Genomic DNA, 19,589 nt, shown 5'->3' on the forward strand with positions numbered 1-19,589 from the left:
CCTCCTCCAAGGCCAAGCCCAGTGTATCCCCATGAGGAAGGAAGCAGGCAAGGGGGGCAGGAGGCCTGCGTGATGGGCAGGGAGCTCCTTGTACATCTTAAGCTGAAGAAGGGAACTGATGGGATGTGCATAAAGGGACAGGCCAAGGGGGAGGACTGCAGGAACTTCATCAGGGGATGCAGGGATGCCAAGGCCCACTCGGAACTGAGCCTGGCGGAATACATCAAGGACAACAAGAAGGGCTTCTACATCAGTAGCAAAAGGATGACAAGGGACTATGTGGTGGTGCTGCTGGATCCAGGGGTGCCCTGGAAGCAGGAGCCACAGAGAAAGTGGAATTTGCCTCAGGCTTTACCACTGAGAGCAGCCCTCGGGGGCCCCAGACCTCGGGGGTCAGAGATGAAGGCTGGAGAAAGGAAGATTTGCCCCTGCTCACAGAGAGATGAGTTACGGACGGGCGGAATGAACACCCATAAACCCATGGGCCGGAGAGAACTGAGAGCAAAGGCGTGGGGGCTGCGGCTGTCGCTGAGGGGCTGTGCCTGCCCCACGGTGCCACCAGGGGCTGTGCCTGCCCCACGGTGTCACCAGAGGCTGTGCCTGCCCCACGGTGTCACCAGGGGCTGTGCCTGCCCCACGGTGTCACCAGAGCTTGTGCCTGCCCCACGGTGTCACCAGAGGCTGTGCCTGCCCCACGGTGCCACCAGGGGCTGTGCCTGCCCCACGGTGTCACCAGGGTCTGTGCCGGCCCTGCTGTGCGGGCCCGCAGCCGCACGAGGCCGGCGGTGGCGCTGGGCACCGCAGTCCGGCAGCGCCTGGTCCGGCTGCAGCCGCAGCGGCGGTGCCGGGGCCCCACTGCGGGCACCCCGAGGTCCCTGGATCCGCCCTGCGGGGCCGCGCTGGAGCAGGGCCCGCGGCCGCCTCCGGCACCTCCGGCCCGGCCCTGCTGCTCCCGGACGCGGAGCTCGGAGCCTTGCTCCCTGTGAGGAGCTGCGAGCGCGGCCGCGGGGCGGTGCCGGGGCCAGCGGCGGGGTCCGGGCGCTGCTCCCGGCTCTGCAGCTCCGGCCCCGCGGGTCTCGTTCCGGCGGAGAGGCCCCGGCCCCGAGCGCCCGGCCCCGAGCCCGCAGCGCCCGGCCCTGAGCCCGCAGCGCCCCGCACCGAGCCCGCAGCGCCCGGCTCCGAGCCCGCAGCGCTGAGCCGGGGCTGAGGCCGCTCGCTGCCGGCTTGGCCGCGGCGCTGCTGCGGTGGGTGCGTGGAGAGCCCCGCAGCCTCCCCCTGCCCCACCCCGCCCCGCCCCGCCCGGCCCCGCCCCACCCCGCCCCGCCCCACCCCGCCCGGCCCCGCCCCGCCCGGCCCCGCCCCGCCCCTCGGGCCCTGCCCGCCGCAGGCTCCTCCCCCCGCCCCTCCGCGGGGCTCGCTCGGGCCCGGAGCCGGGAATCCCCTCCCCGAGGGGCCCCGCGCCCCCCCGGGCGGTTCCATCCCCGCCGCCCCCCCCGCAGCCGGGGCCGTGGGGGCAGCGCTCGGGGCCCGCTCATGGCCGGGACCCCCCCCCCGGAGCTGCCGGCGGGGCCGGGCACTGCCGGGAGGGCCCCGCGCAGGATCCGCGCTTCCATGGCCCGGGGCCGCTCCGGAGAGGAGGGGCTGGGGGCGGCCCGGGGCCGTGGAGCTCGGTGCCCGCAGTGAACGGGGCCGCTCAGGAGGGGGCTCGGCTTGTGCCTCCCAGCCCGGGCAGCTCCGGCAGGGCACGGAGCCGACCAGGTCCAGGGCAGGAGCTCCCGGTTCACCGGCCCGGAGGCGCCGGCGGCCGCTCCCCTCGGGCCCCGGACTCTGCGTTTCCCGTGTTCTCATCCCCCGCACAAGACGAGGCTCTTTCCACAAGTCCAACCAGGACGATTCAGCGGGCAGGAGGACTCCTGCAGTGGATGCAGGAGCTGAATCCTGTGGCTGTTACTGCAGCCCAGGGCGTAAGGAGCACCCCAAAAGGTCCCTTCCACTTTTCCTTTATGGATCCATCTCCCCATGTCCTGGCAGATGCCTCGTGCCCGGCTGGAAGCCATGGACCGGTGTATGCAGGGGTGGAGGAGGCTGGTCCCCGCAGCATCAGCTCCCTCATGGGGTTCATCGGGAGCTCTCTTCCCGTTGGAGCCGGGATTAACTCCGGTTGTCTTTGGTCACCCGCCTCCCTCCTGAGGATTTAACCCATTCCAGCAGCGGGGCCAGTTTATTGCTGGTTCCCTCGGAACCTGGAGGCTCCCGTTCCACTTGTCCTGCGGGAACCGGCCTGGAGCAGAGACCTCGGAGCAGCTCCAAGGCCTGAAGGGGCTGCAGGGAACCTGGAGAGGGGCTTGGGACAGGGGCCTGTAGGGCCAGGCCAAGGGGAATGGCTTGAACCTGCCCGAGGGGAGACTGAGCTGAGCTCTTAGGCAGAAGCTCTTCCCTGTGAGGGTGCTGAGGCGCTGGCACAGGGTGCCCAGAGAAGCTGTGGCTGCCCCATCCCTGGCAGTGCTCAAGGCCAGGCTGGACACAGGGGCTTGGAGCAAGCTGCTCCAGTGGAAGGGGTCCCTGCCCGTGGTTGGAGCTGGAGCTGGATGAGCTTTAAGGTCACTTCAACCCAAACCAGGCTGGGGTTCTGTGACTGTAACTGAGCACATCCCATGGAGGGGTTGGTCCCTGTGTCCCCCCCCGCTCACCCCCAGCCTGCACCCCACAGGTGCCAGCCCAGGACCCCCCCAGACAGGCAGAAGCAGGACACTCGCTCCAGGGTTTATTTCCAGTCTGTCGGGTTCCTCAGGTGCAGGGTACAGCGGGGCTGCAATGGGGATGCAGTATGGGTGCAATGGGGTGCAATAGCATGCAGTGGGGGTGTAATGTGGTGCAATGGGGCTGCAGTGGGGATGCAATGGGGGTGAAATAGGGGTGCAATGGGGGTGCAACAAGGATGCAGTGGGGGTGCAGCAGGGATGCAGTGGGGTGCAATAGCATGCAATGGGAGTGTAACATGGTGCAATGGGGCTGCAGTGGGGCTGCAGTGAGGGTGCAATGGGGGTGCAGCCACCCGGGGCTCTGGGACCCCTCATGCCTGCAGCCGGCACCGGTTGGGGTCCCCCTGTTGGGCTCCTCTTCCCCAGCACTGGTGGCGCTCCCCACCCTGCACCTTCACAGGAGACACGGGGGGTGCTCAGCACCATCCGCCCCCAGGCGCACCCAGAGCCAGCACCACCGGCGGGGGCCGCGGTCGGGGTTGCGCCGGGGCGCCGAGCGCCTCAGGCGGCTTTGCCCAGCACCAGCAGGCTCATGAGGAGCACCATGAGGAAGAAGACCCACATGAAGAACCGGTCCAGCACCTTGGCCACCCTCTTCCAGTCCCCGCTGCGGCGCTGCGCGGCGCGGTGCCGCCGGAAGCACGCGGCGATGTAGGCGACGTGGTCCAGGACGGCGCGGTGGTGGCAGAGGCAGCGCCGCCGGGGGCACGGCCCGGGGCCGGCCCCCATCTCCCCGGCCGCATCCCCCGGCGGCCGCCTCCGGCCCCGGCAGCTGCCCCCGAGCCCGCAGAGCCGCGCCAGGTGCCGCAGGATGAGGCGCTGAGCCCAGGGCGGCACCGGGCGAGCGCCCGGCCCGCAGTGGTGAACGTTCATGATGAGGATGGTGAGCGCCGTGGAGGCCGCGATCATGGTCATGGTGGCGATGTAGTACTTGCCTGCGGGGAGAGCGGTCAGGGCAGGCCCGGAGCCACCGGCCCTGCGAGAGCTCGCAGCCCGGCGAGGCGAGGCCGCAGCGCCGCGGGGCAGGGGTGGCCTTGGCAGGGCTGGGAAAGCTTAAAGGGCTTTTCCAACCTGGCCAAGTCCGTGGCTCTGCGGCTCTAGGAGGTGAGGCCACAGTGCAGGGGCTGACACCTGCGCCCCCGCCACAGAGCCATAGAATCGTGGAGTCGGGGAACCCCAGCCTGGTTTGGGATGAAGGGAGCTCAAAGCTCCTCCAGCCACAACCCCTGCCCTGGGCAGGGACCCCTTCCACTGGAGCAGCTTGCTCCAAGCCCCTGTGTCCAACCTGGCCTTGAGCACTGCCAGGGATGGGGCAGCCACAGCTTCTCTGGGCACCCTGTGCCAGCGCCTCAGCACCCTCCCAGGGAAGAGCTTCTGCCTAAGAGCTCAGCTCAGTCTCCCCTCGGGCAGGTTCAAGCCATTCCCCTTGGCCTGTCCCTACAGGCCCTTGTCCCAAGCCCCTCTCCAGGTTCCCTGCAGCCCCTTTAGGCACTGGAGCTGCTCTCAGGTCTCCCCTTCAGGAGCCTTCTCTTGTCCAGGCTGCCCCAGCCCAGCTCTCTCAGCCTGGCTCCAGAGCAGAGCTGCTCCAGCCCTCGCAGCAGCTCCGTGCCCTCCTCTGCCCTCGCTCCAGCAGCCCCAGGTCCCTCCTGTGCTGAGGACCCCAGAACTGTACCACAACCCCCCCGGCACCGCTGCCGCCCTTCCCGATCCCAGGGGGGTGCCGGGCGCTCACCGATGAGCGGGACGCTCTCCGATGGGGGCATGCTCTCGGCCACCAGGAGCTGGAACACGGTGAGCGCCAGCAGCACCGTCACCCCCAGCGACACCTTCTCGCCCGAGTCCGCGGGCAGGTAGAAGCTGAGCGGGGCCAGGAAGGAGACCATGAGGCAGGGCAGGAGCAGGTTGAAGATGTAGAAGGAGGCGCGGCGGCGCAGCAGGAGGGTGTAGGTGACGTCGGGGTAGGGCTCGGAGCAGCAGCCGTAGGTGACCACGTTCCTCGTGGCCGGCATCCCCAGCACCTCCCACTCCACGTTCTCCACGAAGTCCGTGAGGTCGCCGGCGTCCAGCCGGTTCCGGAGGTCGATCTGGTTCCCGTTGTGGGTCCAGGAGCCGAAGGTGAGGCGGCAGCGCTGCGCGTCGAAGGGGAAGTAGGAGACGTCCACCTTGCAGGAGCTCTTGGTGATGGCGGGCGCGTCCCACAGGATGAGCCCGTCCGAGCGCAGCACCACGTTGGTCTCCATCGAGCCGCCGAAGCGGTCGTCAGCGCTGGGGGGGACGGACGTGGGGCCCCGTGTGGGGCTCAGGTCCCCCCCCAGCGCCGTGTCCCAGCCCCACATCCCCCTCAGCGTGGGGCTTGGTGGCAGCCCCAGGCTGTGGTGACCACCTCCCTCCATCACCCACTCCAGCCCCCCTGCTCCCACCCCACACCAGCCCCAGGGCTGGTGACACCCATCAGCCCCCCCCCAGCCCCGTTCTGAGCCCCCTGGCTCCAGGAGCAGCGAGGGGGCTCCGGTGACCCACTTGTTGTAGAGGATGATGTCCGGCCGCCACACGTAGCTGCTGGGGATGCGGATGCTGTCGATGCCGCCGTAGGCGTCCTTGTCCCACGTGAGGTGAGCGTCCAGCCAGGCCTGGCGCACCCACAGGTAGGAGGTGAGGACCTGGTTCCTCTCGTCCTGTGGGGGGACAGGGCCGGGCGTAGGGGATGGACCCCGTTGTCACCAACACCCCCCTCAGCACCCAGCCTGGGCGGTGCCTTCTGCAACAGTCATGGGCTCATGGGATGCTTTGGGATGAAGGGACCTTAAAGCTCCTCCAGCTCCAGCCCCTGCGCCGGGCAGGGACCCCTTCCACTGGAGCAGCTTGCTCCAAGCCCCTGCGTCCAACCTGGCCTTGAAGCTGGCTGGGACCCCCGCAGTTGTGCTGCTCTGGGGGTGCTGGGGAGCTCTGAGTGGGCTTCAAGGGGTCCCTGCACTGGGCACTGGTGGGGCCGCCCCTCGGATCCTGTGCTCAGCTCTGGGCCCCTCACTGCGAGAGAGACCTTGAGGGGCTGGAGCGGGGCCAGGGAGGGGAACGGAGCTGGGGCAGGGCCTGGAGCCCAGCGGTGACGGGGAGCGGCTGAGGGCCCTGGGCGCTGGGGCAGGGGCCCCGCGGCGCCGCTCACCATGTCGATGATCTGGGACAGGGTCACCTGGAGGCTGACGTTGAGCGCCCGGTCCGTGTCCTCCACGGGGCGCAGGGCGCTGGAGTAGTTGGCGAAGAGGTCGTGGAGCAGCTTCCGGGCGACCCAGCCGGGGGCGCCGCGCCCGCCTGCGGGGACCCACAGCGGGGGCTGCAGCGGCCGCGGACCCCCGGGGCCCGGCGCCAGCCGCAGCCCCTCGCAGCCCCGAGCCCCCCGCGGCCCTCACCCGGGGCCAGGAGGCAGCCGGCGAGGCAGAGCGCGAGCAGCGGCCGCTCCATCCCGGCGCGCGGGGGACACGGGCGCTGCCGGCGGTGACGTCACGGCAGGACGGGGGGGGGGGGGGGGGGGCGGTGGGGGGAGGGGGGTGACCCCGGTCCCTCGGGGAGGGGGGGGGGGGGGGAGCCGCAGGGGCCGGGATGGGCCCGGGGCTGGAGCGGGCGCGCGCTGCCTGCGCCAGGCTCTGCCGGTGGGGCCGTGACCCCTGAGCCCCCATCCCGGCGGGAGCAACGCCACGGGCAGCTCGGGACCGGCGCTCGGGCACCGGGAGCGGGCAGGGCCGAGGCGGCTCCGGCCCCCGCAGCCCCGAGGGCTGGAACCCGGCGTCCCGGCGCCTCTTCCCGCGGTCCTGGCGCAGGGGGCGCTGGAAAAGGGGGTCCCGGGGCTCACAGGGAGACGCGGGGGCGCTGGAAGCCACCGGGTGGGCGCTGCGGCCCCGGGCCGGAGGGAGCGGGGCACGGCGAGGGACGGTCCCGTCCTCCGGCCGCAGGAGCGAGCGAGGAAGGGGAAAAGGGGGGCGATTCCCGTCCGCGGGAGCAGCGCCCCAGGGCACAGGATGTGACCCAGGAGGTGCAGCACGAGCGGCAGCGGGGTCCCTGTCGCGGCGGTGCCGGAGCATCCCCTGGCTCCGCTCCCACCCGCCTGCCCGCGGCAGATGCCGAGCACCGGGATCGGTTTTAAGGCCGGAGGCTCGGTTTCCAGGCAGTGAATTATTCATCCCCAGGGCGATGCCCGGGCGCCGCTGCACCGGAGGGACAGGGCAGCGGTAACGGGAGGAGGCGAAGGCAGCAGCACCGAGCTCCCAGCACCGGCAGAGCCCATCGCACAGCCTCCTCCTCGGTACAGCATCCCAGAGCAGTCTGGGTTGAAGCGGACTTAAACTGGGGTTGCCCCATCCCTGGCAGTGCTCAAGGCCAGGTTGGACACAGGGGCTTGGAGCAAGCTGCTCCAGTGGAAGGGGTCCCTGCCCGGGGCAGGGGTTGGAGCTGGAGGAGCTTTAAGCTCCCTTCATCCTAAAGGGCTCCGCTATTCCACGCCCGAATTCCTGCTGCTCCTCCCATCCCGGCACAGGCTGAGCTCCTGGCAGATTTCAGCTTTCCCAGTGCCATCCCTGCCCACACCAGTCCGGAGCTGCCACCCCCCGAGCTGCCCCACTGCACGTGCCCATGCAACTGCAACCTGGCTCCAACACTGAAAGGGGCTGGAAAAGCAAAGGAAACGGTGGGAATTTTATAAACATTTTATTTATTGTTTTCAAAAAGACAGGAAAATAATCTAGAGCATTTATTTATAATTCTTTAATAAAAACCTTTACATACTCCTCATGCATGAAGACCTTCGGAGCCAGTGGAGAGCTCCAGGCAATGGAAGCTGCTGCCCACCGCCGGAGGTGCTGCAGCCACCCTGACAAGGGAACAGACCCAGGAGCAGGCCCTGCAGGAGCCGCTTTTCCTTCTTCCAAGAGTAAGTGGGGTTCAGGAGACAGCAGGAGCGGGGACAGCGCAGACCGGAGCGCGGGCTGGGCTTGTGCCGACGGTGGCTCCACGCGGTGACACCAGCTCTGGCCCTGGAGGCAGGCGGGAGCCTCTGGGGGCTTGGGGCAGAAGGGGCTCTGGCGCAGCAGCAGCCTGGACTCCTGACGGTGGGGATGGGGAGAAGCCTCACAGAGCTCATGCAGCTCCCTGCTCCGGAGCCAGGGAAGCAGCCGGAGGATGGATAAAGAGCTTGGTCCAGCCTCCACCTTCACACGAGGATGCAGGAAAAGTCCTGAGTGAGGTTTCTTCTCCCCTCACTCCCCACGAGCAAGCTCGTAACCCAAAACCCTGGCCCAAGCTCATCCATGGCCGGTGCTGAAGGGTCACAGATTGCACCAGCGCAGCCCCACCATGGAAAACTGCCCCAGAGCCGCTTCCCATGCTCTGCGCTGCCCCAGCAGGGACCAGGACTGGCCAGAGGCTGAAGCCACCGCCGTGCCCCCTCCGCAGGGACCACCAGCTTCAGCACGAAGCGCTGCCGGTGCCAGGACCGAGGCGTGTGGCTGGGGAGCAGCCTGCGAGGGCCACCCAGCCCCAGCGCTGCCCGGTGACAAAGACTCCTGCGTTACCCAGGGCGAAAGCTGTTGGACACCTTTATGGACAAAACCTGCGCGGCCGGAGGCGGCTCCCCCAGCCGAGGGGAAGGGGAACGAGTGGTACAAAACAAGTGTCCGGGGGGGCCTCAGTGGGTGCCGACCGTCAGCTCCCGCAGGTAGGACTGGGTGAGGCTGCGCAGCTCCTCCAAGGCGTAGTCCTCGGGCATGGGCAGGCGGCCGATGTGTGGGGCCAGCAGGCGCAGGGGCACGCGCTGCAGCTCGGCCGCGGGCTCACACACGGGCTCCGGGGCGTGCTGCAGGCCCAGCACCACCCGCAGCAGGTTGGCGATGCGCTTGGCCATGTCTGCAACCAGAGCAGAGGAGAGGAGAGCTCCCATGGGCTCCACAGCACCAGTGAGACACCTCCGCCCATAGAGACCTCCCCCAGGTGGAACAGGGCCTCATGCCTCAGAATCAAGGAATGGCTGGGGTTGGAATGGCTCCTCCAGCCCCAACCCCTGCCCCGGGCAGGGACCCCTTCCACTGGAGCAGCTTGCTCCAAGCCCCTGTGTCCAACCTGGCCTTGAGCACTGCCAGGGATGGGGCAGCCACAGCTTCTCTGGGCACCCTGGGCCAGCGCCTCAGCACCCTCACAGGGAAGAGCTTCTGCCTAAGAGCTCAGCTCAGGCTCCCCTCGGGCAGGTTCAAGCCATTCCCCTTGGCCTGGCCCTACAGGCCCTTGTCCCAAGCCCCTCTCCAGGTTCCCTGCAGCCCCTTTAGGCACTGGAGCTGCTCTCAGGTCTCCCCTTCAGGAGCCTTCTCTTGTCCAGGCTGCCCCAGCCCAGCTCTCTCAGCCTGGCTCCAGAGCAGAGCTGCTCCAGCCCTCGCAGCAGCTCCGTGGCCTCCTCTGGACTCCCTGTACCCCTTGTGCTGCTGCCCCAGAGCTGAAGGCAATGCAGGGGTGGGGGAGTCTCACTGTACCTGACTGAGCCAGGCGGTCCTTGGCACTGTGGCACTGGATCTGCTCTATCCTGTTGCACAGCGATGTCACTTTGGTGTGTAACCTCTCCAGCTCGTAGGTGGAACAATCCAGCTGAAAAGCAAGCACAAGAGTCAGGCTCTGAGTCAGCCAAAGCCTCTCAGCAGCGACCCTGAGCACACTCAGCCAGATCCATCCAAGAGCAGACACAACCCATGTTACAACCTCTGTGAGGGCAACACACCTGAAGTGGGGAAATGGGAAGCCTGGAACTGAATGAGGGGACTCACAGGCAGGTTCCCCATGAAACGGCTAACAGTGAGTGTTGCTCCTTTTCACTTACCTCACATCTCACTACACAGAGCACATGTGCAGAGCAGAGCCACATCTTAGAATCATGGAAAGGTTTGGGTTAAAGGGACCTTAAAGCTTCTGCAGTCCCAATCCCCTGCCACAGGCAAGGACCCCTTCCACTGGAGCAGCTTGCTCCAAGCCCTGTCCAACCTGTCTCAAGCCCCTCTCCAGGTTCCCTGCAGCCCCTTTAGGCACTGGAGCTGCTCTCAGGTCTCCCCTTCAGGAGCCTTCTCTTGTCCAGGCTGCCCCAGCCCAGCTCTCTCAGCCTGGCTCCAGAGCAGAGCTGCTCCAGCCCTCGCAGCATCCCCGTGGCCTCCCCTGGACTCGCTCCAGCAGCTCCAGGTCCCTCTGGTGTTGTTGCCCTCAGATAAGCCTGAACCAGCACTGAGGGGCAGGGGCAGCAGCGCAGCGAGCAGGGGGCTGGGTTCACACCAAGCGGCACGGCTGCCTCCGTGCCTGCTGCAGGACAAGCCCAGCAGCACCCGGCGGCACCGGGGGCTGAAGCAGCCGGCCCATGCAGGGACACCGGGGCTGGGCCAGGGGCAAACACGTCTGCAAACCAGAAGCGAAACCGCTCTGCTCCGCTGCACGCTCGGCGTCCCCAGGAGGCGGCTGGGGCAGCAGGGGTGTGAGGGGTGAGCAGCCCAGGGCAGCAGAGAGGGCAACCCCACACCAGCCCTGGCAGGCACCAAGGCCCTGTCGGCTGCCTCCAGCCCAGACCTGCAGTCTCTCTGCCTCCAGTTCCCCTTCTCCCCGAGCTCTCCCCTCTGCTTTGCCCCTTCCTTCCCCTCCTGCTCGGAGCCTTCCTCCCGCCTCCCCTCCTGCGCAGCTTCATCTTCCCTTCTCTCACCATTTGCCACCCTGCAGCTGGAACCCGCCTGCACTTCCCCATCTCGGCCCAGTTCCTCAGCACCCTCCTGCCCTCCCCCAGAGGCACTTGCAACACCAGCCCCAGCACCGAGGCTTTTGCAAGACCGATTCCTGTGCCTCACCCTCCAGCAGCACTGCTGGAAACTGCACTGTGGGGCTGTGACCAGAGCCTGATCCTTGCCCTGCTGGAGCAGGAGGAAGGATGGGGGCAGTCTCCCAGCTCCTGCATGGAGTCTGTCCTGGAGATGGTCCCAGGGTTGGTCCTGGAGAACCTGAACCCCTCTGGGGACCCTGAGCGGCTCCGTCTCCAGGTATTCGCTGCTGAAGAGGAGGGAAGGACGGGACACCACAGGACCAGAGTCCTGCTCCTCACCCATCCCCTGCTGCCAGGGCCGGCTCCAGGGCTGGGGGAACGAAGCTGAACAGAAAAGTCCCAGAACCAACGCAAACAGAGCCCAGATCTGGCCTTGAGCCACCCTGACCTGCCAGAGCCTGTCCTAAACAGCGCCAGGAGCCCCCAGCCTGGCAGCTCAGCAGGAGCTGCCCAGCCTCTCCCTGTTCTATGATTCTATAACTTATGATCTTGGGTTACATAAAGTTTTTACCCCTAAATCACTGCACAAGTAATTTACAGTAACTTTGTCTATGATACCTTCCACTAGACCATGTTGCTCCAATCCACCCTTTATCTTATTTCAACGGGATCTCCCTGTTTTCAGACATGCACCATGTGCTGTTTGAAGGGTGACATTAACATTAGCACTGACAGTGAGGAAAAGGTTATTCTGAAAGCAGAACTCCACACAAGCTTCCAAACTGAAGGAAGAAACCAATCCAAGTGTTTTCCTCTGTTACCTGTTGAATCCTGTCCAGCATCTCAATGACACGGATGTAATCCAGGTAGACAAGTCCTGCCATCTCCCAGTCCTGAATGAGGGCACTGCGCTCCGGAGGGGCAAGATCCTCCAGGAATCCCTTCAGGTATTTGTAGTTCTCATTGATAATAGCATCTGAGGAGAACAAGAATGTGAGGAAAGGAGCAAAAGGGCTTCTCACATTTCAAGAGCCAAGCAAGCGAAAGACACCACTCTCAGGCAGTTTGGTGACTCCCTGACAGCATCAGCCATGGCCAGAAATAACTTCATGTACAACCAGGTATCAGTGAGAGCTATTTTGACACAGCCAAGCACTAACAACCCCACCATGATGAACACAGCCCTACCGCTTCCTGGTCCTCAGCACCCGAGGATTCTGCCCCCTCCTGTGTTTGTGTGCCCTGCTCCAGAGGCAGAATGAAAAGAGAAGAGCAGACTCACCTGAGGCCAAGTGCCTGACAACCAGCTTGTGACACTGGTTCCAGTGCCCAGCCTTGAACAAGAAGAGGGCTTCTTTATGCTTGTCACCCTCCATCCGTGCCCGAACTGCCTTTGCCTCGTGAATCCACTGCGGGGGGACGCAGAGCCTCTGCGTCAGGAACGTCTCCTTGGCCCAGGACTCGGGGGTCTCGCTGAGGGCACAGTGCCGGTTCAGCAGCTCCCGCACGGCCTTCTCCCGGATGCTGGGGAGAGACAAAGGTGTCATCCCAACAGCACCCTCCCGTCACACCACAGACAGGCTCCAATACGACTGTGCTCAGCTCTAGGGACCTCACTACACGAGAGACATTGAGGTGCTGGAGGTGGGGCAGAGAAGGGCAGCGGAGCTGGTGCAGGGCCTGGAGCCCAAGTGTGATGGGGAACGGCTGAGGGACCTGGGGGGTCAGATGGAGAAGAGAAGGCTCAGGGGGAACCTGATCTCTCCCTACAAGTGCCTGACAGGAGGATGGAGCCAGGAGGGGCTGGGCTCTGCTCCCAAGGAACAAGGGATGGGACAAGAGGAACTGGCCTCAAGCTGCCCCAGGGCAGGTTTAGATGGAGCTGAGGAACAATTCCTGCCCCAGAGGGTGCTCAGGCATTGGAACAGGCTGCCCAGGGCAGGGCTGCAGGCACCGGCCCTGCAAGGGTTCACACCCCGTGGAGATGAGGCCTCAGTGCCATGGGGCAGGGGTGGCCTTGGCAGTGCTGGGAGCGGTTGGACTCAGGGACCTTGTAGGTCTTTTCCAACCCTGTTGATTCAATGGCTCTATGACTGAGGGAGGCAGCAGCAGAGTGTGTTACACTCACTGGCAACGGAAAAAGGCAGGAATGGAACAGACCCCAACTGTTACTTTGAAGGCAAGAGGCAGAACAGGCTCTTCACTCACTGCGTCTTGGGCTCGTGCAGCAGGATGAAAACAGCCCATTCCCAGAGGCCTTCGCTCTCGAGCTGGGCAGCGTAGCTGGTGTTCAGCACCCCCTGGCTCTGCTGGCTCAGGTGGGTGTAGTTCAGGGCCCTGAGCACTTCCCAGAGGTGCCAGCTCAGGCGACAGTCCAGGGGGTCGGATGTGATACTCCTGGGATCCAGCAGCTGGTCAAGGTCATAGTGCCTGCAGGGAAAACGTGCAGCACGAACAGCTTGCTGTGTACAGAGTCAGAGCCTGGTGCTGCTCAGCTCCTTCCCTCCACCCACCTCCAGTTATTCCACAGATGTGATTTACAGGGTGTGTGGGGGGTTGCTTTGATTTCAGATAATAAAATAATAAAAAGACAAGAGCAACTGTTAAAATCCTTTCGCTCTCCCGAGTCTGCACCCAGCCTGTCACCACCTTTCCTTTAGTATGTGATTGTCATGGCTTAAACCCTCCTGCAGGTTTCTCAAGGCCTTCAAAAAGGTTGCTGTGATGAAGCAGGACCACTGCACTCCTCAGACAACAGAGAAGAACACCCCCCACAGCCACACTCCAGAGCTCCAATTTCATCAGTGATACCACCACCAGCAGCATCAGCATCACCATCTGCTTTAAGAGCCTACACACAGGACAGGGTTTGACTACTGGAGCAGTTCACTAAGTGCTGAGGCTGATTTCATACCCCTGGTCTGGGAATTCAGGTCATTCACTGATCCAAGATGTTCTTATAGAAGCTCTGGGACTCTTTTACCTGTCACTGTAGAGCTTTAATAAGTGGAAGCAGACGTCTCTCAGAGGCCTTCCTGTGTTGTCATCTTCTTCTATGACACAGCCAGAATCCTCCAGGTAGGGAGGCAGAGGGCAGCAGGCATATTTTTCACACTCTGATGTGTTCTAGAGAACCAGTTTTAACACTCAGTTAAAGCTAACCCTGAACAAACTGCATCCTGCATTCCACACAGCTCAGCAGCCTCCATTCCCCGTGGCCTGTCCCTACAGGCCCTTGTCCAAAGCCCCTCTTCAGCTTTCCTGCAGCCCCTTTAGGCACTGGAGCTGCTCTAAGGTCTCCCCTTCAGGAGCCTTCTTTTCTCCAGGCTGACCCTGCCCAGCTCTCTCAGCCTGGCTCCAGCGCAGAGGTTACAGTGCTCTGCATTAATGATGGGCTCAAGCACACGCTGCCAGGTCACGGGGAGCTTCTCAATAAAGAGTCCTGCAGCACTGAGCACGCATCCATTAGGAGTTACTACACTCGATGCTGGGCCATTGTTAAGCACACAGATGGAGGCTGAAGGATCTTTAGTTAAATGATTAAACACTTTTTGCCACAGAGCCCTTTGTCTGTCTGTACCCAGAGGCTGACAGCTCTGCAGCACCAACCAGCCTCTGCATAATGCATCAGTCACGCGCTGCCTGCAGCTCGGCTTCTGTCTGCTGTAAAACATCCAGTGAAACAAATGGGGTGGATGGTTCAAAGACTATCTGACAAGTCAGACAGCTGAGTATTAAACATCCCAGTGGGAAAACTGCCTGGCCACTTCCCATCTTCCTAGTTTTGGGTAGCTGTCAAATAGCTGGAAAGACTCGATCAGTGGAAGATGCACTCACAATGTATTGCTACCACCTGAGGAGCAGTGCTGAGCTCCTCAAGTGACTGGAATTACCAACAGGTTCAATCCTGGGGCTTTATTCCCTTTGAAAAGATAATTCCTATTCAAGTGCACTGCTGCAACAACTCATCATAGAGCTGGTGAAGGGCTCTGATGCTCTGACAACTGAAATAATGAACCCATACACAGTGAACTCCACACTCAGCACTTCCACAGGGATACCTGACTGCTCACAGAAGGCTCAGTGCAGCATCAGTCACTGGGACTGAGTGAGACCTCCTCACACCAAGGAACGACTGACCTACCTGAAAGGCCAATTCGTACATGGCAAGTGCCTGGGAAATGGAAGCTGTTGGAGGAAGCAGGTACCAGAGGTGCACGGCCACACAGCGCTTCCAGTCCAGCAGCGAGCACACGTTGATATTGATTCTCTCTGATAACTGCCACACCTGAAGAGACAAAGCACTCAGGTCAGGCAAAGCCTCTCCCCCGATTTCCTGCGGCCCCTTTAGGCACTGGAGCTGCTCTAAGGGTTCCCCAGAGCACAGCAGAGGCAGGATCCCCTCCCTGAGCTGCTGCTCACGCTCTGGGGTTGCAGCCCAGCACACAGAGGGGTTCTGGGCTCAAGCGCACACTGGAGCCGGGTCATGGGGGGCTTCTCCTCACCCAGCACCCCAAGTCCTTCTCCTTAGGCTGCTCCTTTCAGTCTCCCCCAGCCTGTGTGCTTGGGATTGCCCCAACCAGGTGTGCAACACTAAGATCACGCTAATGGAAAACCCACCACCAGTTTGTCCTCCTCTCCTACTGTGTACCACGCACTGTGGTTGTGTGCTGCAGTGTAGAAGTGCTGCTGCCAAGAAGGGGAAGTCAAGAAGAGAAGAGACAAAGGACTCACAGGCTTTCCTGCCAGCAGGGCGAAGATCCGGAGCCTCTCCTCCTGGATGAAGCAGTCTGCCTGCAGCCTGTGCCAGTCCACCAGCTGCATGGTGAGCAGGTCCCGCACAGGCTGGCTCCCGGCCAGCTGGGACAGGAGCAGAGCCAGCCTGTGGTCATCTGCAATGGGCCACAGCAGCACATCAGGCAGATCCTCCACCCACCAGTGCCCCAGCTACCCCTGTGAGCTGTGGGGCACTTGGATCAGCCCAGAGCTGCTCAACTGGTGTGTGAGCACAATTGGCTATGAAATAAACCACAGCATGAAATAAACCCCCTAAATGGGGGTGAGGGGAGAAGACAAAACGGGATGGACAGATTCCTCAGAGGAGAGAAATGGAGAACTTCAAAGATGTGAGCCAACACAGAAGACCGAGATTAAACTAGCCAATAAGCTCTGAAAATCATACAAGCATGGAATGATCTGGCTTGAGAAGGGAGCTTAAGATCATCCCATTTCAAGCCCCTGCCCTTCCACTGGAGCAGCTTGCTTCAAGCCTGTGTCCAACCTGGCCTTGAACACTGCCAGGGATGGGGCAGCCACAGCTTCTCTGGGCACCCCGTGCCAGCGCCTCAGCATCCTCACAGGGAAGAGCTTCTGCCTTCTATCTGACCTAACTTCCCCTGTTCCAGTTTGAACCCATCACTCCTTGGCCTATCACTAGAGTCCTGGATGAAGAGACTCTCTCCGGTAACCTTGCAGTCCCCTTCAGACACTGGAAGCTGCTCTGAGGTCTTCAATGCTTTCCTTTATCATTATTAGCAGTAGTGTTATACCGTCCTTTAGTGATCCAGCTGTTTTTATCTCAACCTGTGGGATTTATATGCTTTCCATCCTCCTCCCCATCCTCCTCAAGCAGCTGCGTAGTGCTGAGTCACCAGCTGGGTTTAACCCAGAGCACCCTCCTGCAAGGAGCAGGCACTGCAGCATCTCACCTGACTGCTGGGCCAGCCTGCAGGCCTCCCCGATCCTCTTCCCAGTGAGGCAGCTGAAGACAGCCTCCACGGGGTTCCCGTGCCGGGACACAGCCACCTCCTCCTCGATGCGCGCGGCCGCCGTGGCCGACAGCCAGCGGGAGAAGGCTCTCCTGCGCTCCAGCGCCAGCACGTACTCCCTGGGCTCCTCCAAGCTGGCCTCCAGCTCCTTCAGCTTCCCCCAGAGTGCTTCACACAACGTCCATGCCAAGCACCAGTGCTTCACAGTAGCTGTCAGGACAGAGTTACTCGGTCAGGAGCAAAAAGTTATGGAAGAACATCTAGGAATGAGTCTAAGAACATAAGCAGAAGCTTGCAGGATATCCAGAAGGATTATCCTATTGTCAGGAGTCCATGCAGGGAGTCAGGTAGATCCCCAGATAGAACCAACCACATCTGTGCTTTCCAAAGGAACGTTGGCACAGCCCATTTCCCTGTTTTGTTCACATTTCACTGCACAGATGAAACCTGAAATCATGGAATAGTTTGGGTTGGAAGGGAGCTTAAAGTTCCAATCCCCTGCCACGGGCAGGGACCCCTTCCACTGGAGCAGCTTGCTCCAAGCCCCTGTGTCCAACCTGGCCTTGAGCACTGCCAGGGATGGGGCAGCCACAGCTTCTCTGGGCACCCTGTGCCAGCGCCTCAGCAGCCTCACAGGGAAGAGCTTCTGCCTAAGAGCTCAGCTCAGTCTCCCCTCGGGCAGGTTCAAGCCATTCCCCCTTGGCCTGTCCCTACAGGCCCTTGTCCCAAGCCCCTCTCCAGCTTTCCTGGAGCCCCTTTAGGCACTGGAGCTGCTCTAAGGTCTCTCCTTAAGGAACCTTCTCTTCTCCAGGCTGACCCAGCACACCTCTCTCAGTCTGAAACCAATCTGAACTGGACAGTGTTCCAGATTCCAGCCTCACCTTCTGTCACAGCAGGATCCTCAGATGCCTTTCTGACCCAGTCAGCATAGTCGTGGATAGCAGAAACTCCTGGGTTAGGTGCTAGAAGAGGGCAGTGCTCATCCATATGGACAGTGCTGTGTTTGAGCTTTATCTCCAGAGGGATGAGATACAGTTGGTTTTCCCTGTCCATCGTCCGTTGTGCCAAGCTCAGCTTCTCCATGTAAACCTTGAAAGAGGATTCTGAGAGTCTGGAGGAGGAAAGGAGATAAACCCGGGTAGTAACGTTCAGAATTGTTCTCCATCCATGTGAACTCCTCCACCACAGAGCTGCTGCACTGCGCAGCTTGTCCCAGCTGTAGCATAAGGACAAACAAAGATCTGAGCCAAGCTCAACAGCCAGGTATGAAAATCCTGGGTACAGCCTGGGACTTAGAACCAGCCTCTGCCCATCAAACCTCACTGAGCTCTGCGCCTGAAGCTCTCCAAAGGCAAGCAGCACACCTTACCATAGCCAGAGCATTCTGGGAGGGCACCTCATTCTCTCAGCACATCACATCTGCTGGAGAGCATCCAAACAAGGTTTGTGGAGGACTGCAGAGGCAGAACATCCAGCTATGCTCCAGTCACGGTTAGGGATGGAGTTACACAGCCCCGGGAAGCTCTGTACTCTGCTTTACACAAAAGCAGAGTTGAAGACATCCAAGAAGGCTAAACAAGAAATTCCTTGGGTAGGTCAGACATCCTTGGGGAGGATCAAGAGCAGATTTAAGCTTCTTGGAACAACAATTCTGAGCTCTCTTTAACCTTCAGCACAATGACAGTGTTACTGTTAAGAACCTAACTGCTCTTACAACAATATTCCAGGTCTTTGAGACCAAGAGTTTGGTGAAGTAGCAACCTGAAGGTATCTCCATGGCCAGTGTGGTCTTGCACCACTTCTGAAGGAATATGGACCTACAATCAGGGTTCTTTCAACCACAAAGAGGGAGAATGTCAGAGCCATCCCAAAGGAAACTGCTACTCACGGTTTGGGAGCAACAGGAGTCGGCAGGAAGCCATACTCCACCGAGTCATGCTGAAGATCTTCCACGTCACCCGATGCACTCAACTGCTCTCCACAGTTGACAAGGGTCCAGTTGGGTCCCCAGCCAACACGAAACGAGCGGCCCATGAAGAGTGCCATGTCCATGAGCAGCTTCCCTTTCCTGTGGGTGATGGACGCCTCGAGGGGCACGAGGCCCTGCTGCCTGCGCACCCCCACTGTTCTCATCTGCACCTCGGGCACCGCCGGCGGGACGGAGAACACCGGCTTCAGCGGAGATGTCATCGACCAGACGGCAGCAGGAGAGGGACTGCCCGGAGCCTGCGGCCCCTTGAGGTCTTGCCCAGCAGCACTGGGTGACTGGGAAATCACAGTGGCAAATTTGGACTGCAGCAGCCCACCAACTGGAAGGGAGAAGGAAGAACATGAACAGGGGGCTGGGGTTTCAGTACACTCATGGCATCATGGGATGGGTTGGGCTGAAAGGGACATTGAAGACCATCTCGTTCCAATGACTTCTACTAAGTGAGGTTGCTCCAAGCCCCTATGTCCAAACTGGCCTTGAACACTGCCAGGGATGGGGCAGCCACAGCTTCTCTGGGCACCCTGCGTCAGTGCCTCACCACCCCCACAACGAAGTATGGAAGTGTTGCTCCAGTTTGCCTCCATCTCTCACTATCCAAACCTATTTTAACTGACAACACATTAATTTTACATAAGCCATGTCTGATTCCCAGGTGCTGTCACAAGAACAACCATCTCCCCGTCTTCATCTCAACCCATAAGCTTTTCTCATCCCATCTTCTCCCCCAGCCTATTGAAGAGGAGGAGGGAGAGTGTGGCTGGATGGGCAACAGGCTGCTGGCCAGAGCTGACCCACCACAGCTCTGCCCTGTGCTCAGCCAGTGACAGGACTTTGTTAGTATCAGAACCAAAGCCTCCTTCTTCAGACAATCAGTGGTTTGTCACAGTACCTGAGTATCTTTTCTCTCCACGGGATTTTGAGATCGGGAGCCTCGGGGAGCAGATCTCTTGAGAAGAATCTGTTTTCACAGGTTGCTTCCCAGGATGATGATCCAGGATCAAATCCAGGTCATCTTCATCAGCAAGCAGGGAAGCTTTCATGATCTGAGGAGGTGGCAAGTCAGGGCTGCACATCAGTGCTCACTCACAGCAGCAGCTGATCCGCTCAGCTCCTTCCCCACCAAAACAACCTGTACAGCTGCACACGACCAGACAACCTCCACATGCTATGAGGATTCCCAGTGACAGTGGAGGCAGGAGTGAGCTTCAGTGGATGAGGATCTCTGACAACCAACTGCTTAAATCAGTGTCACAGGCCTGGGTAGGGATGCGTGTGAAGTCCCAAAATAATCCTGTTTCCTCAGC

The 19,589-nt window shown here is 61.5% G+C and overlaps 2 protein-coding genes across 6 annotated transcripts in view; both read right to left on the reverse strand.

Annotated features, from left to right (window-relative positions):
• Positions 1-2,751: 2,751 nt before the first annotated feature.
• Positions 2,752-6,253, reverse strand: CHRNA10 (cholinergic receptor nicotinic alpha 10 subunit). Of its 4 annotated transcripts, none has more exons than XM_065675906.1 (6): positions 6,170-6,253; positions 5,953-6,071; positions 5,283-5,437; positions 4,495-5,027; positions 3,325-3,697; positions 2,752-3,154 (listed from the first exon to the last, which is right to left on the reverse strand). In XM_065675906.1, exons 1-6 carry the CDS (start codon positions 6,219-6,221, stop codon positions 2,788-2,790), a joined length of 1,599 nt encoding a protein of 532 aa, XP_065531978.1. In that variant the 5' UTR covers positions 6,222-6,253; the 3' UTR covers positions 2,752-2,787. The 4 variants fall into 4 exon arrangements, with proteins under 4 accessions (XP_065531978.1, XP_065531977.1, XP_065531980.1 ...); XM_065675905.1 differs by having other exon boundaries at positions 5,926-6,071; XM_065675908.1 differs by having other exon boundaries at positions 3,009-3,154; positions 3,345-3,697; positions 5,926-6,071.
• Positions 6,254-7,445: 1,192 nt separating this feature from the next.
• Positions 7,446-19,589, reverse strand: part of NUP98 (nucleoporin 98 and 96 precursor) — a 38,964-nt gene continuing 26,820 nt past the window's right edge. For both annotated transcript variants that reach the window (XM_065678989.1, XM_065678988.1), the window contains exons 22-33: positions 19,175-19,328; positions 18,184-18,604; positions 17,177-17,406; positions 16,236-16,505; positions 15,262-15,419; positions 14,672-14,815; positions 13,511-13,653; positions 12,736-12,957; positions 11,810-12,051; positions 11,349-11,503; positions 9,272-9,383; positions 7,446-8,654 (exon numbers count right to left, since the gene is read on the reverse strand). In XM_065678989.1, the coding sequence (XP_065535061.1) occupies positions 8,437-8,654; positions 9,272-9,383; positions 11,349-11,503; positions 11,810-12,051; positions 12,736-12,957; positions 13,511-13,653; positions 14,672-14,815; positions 15,262-15,419; positions 16,236-16,505; positions 17,177-17,406; positions 18,184-18,604; positions 19,175-19,328 (2,469 nt within the window). In that variant the 3' untranslated portion in view covers positions 7,446-8,436. The remainder of the gene's footprint in view (positions 8,655-9,271; positions 9,384-11,348; positions 11,504-11,809; positions 12,052-12,735; positions 12,958-13,510; positions 13,654-14,671; positions 14,816-15,261; positions 15,420-16,235; positions 16,506-17,176; positions 17,407-18,183; positions 18,605-19,174; positions 19,329-19,589) is intronic.

Source organism: Lathamus discolor, chromosome 4 (assembly GCF_037157495.1).
Source record: "Lathamus discolor isolate bLatDis1 chromosome 4, bLatDis1.hap1, whole genome shotgun sequence".
Classification (NCBI taxonomy): Eukaryota; Metazoa; Chordata; class Aves; order Psittaciformes; family Psittacidae; genus Lathamus; species Lathamus discolor.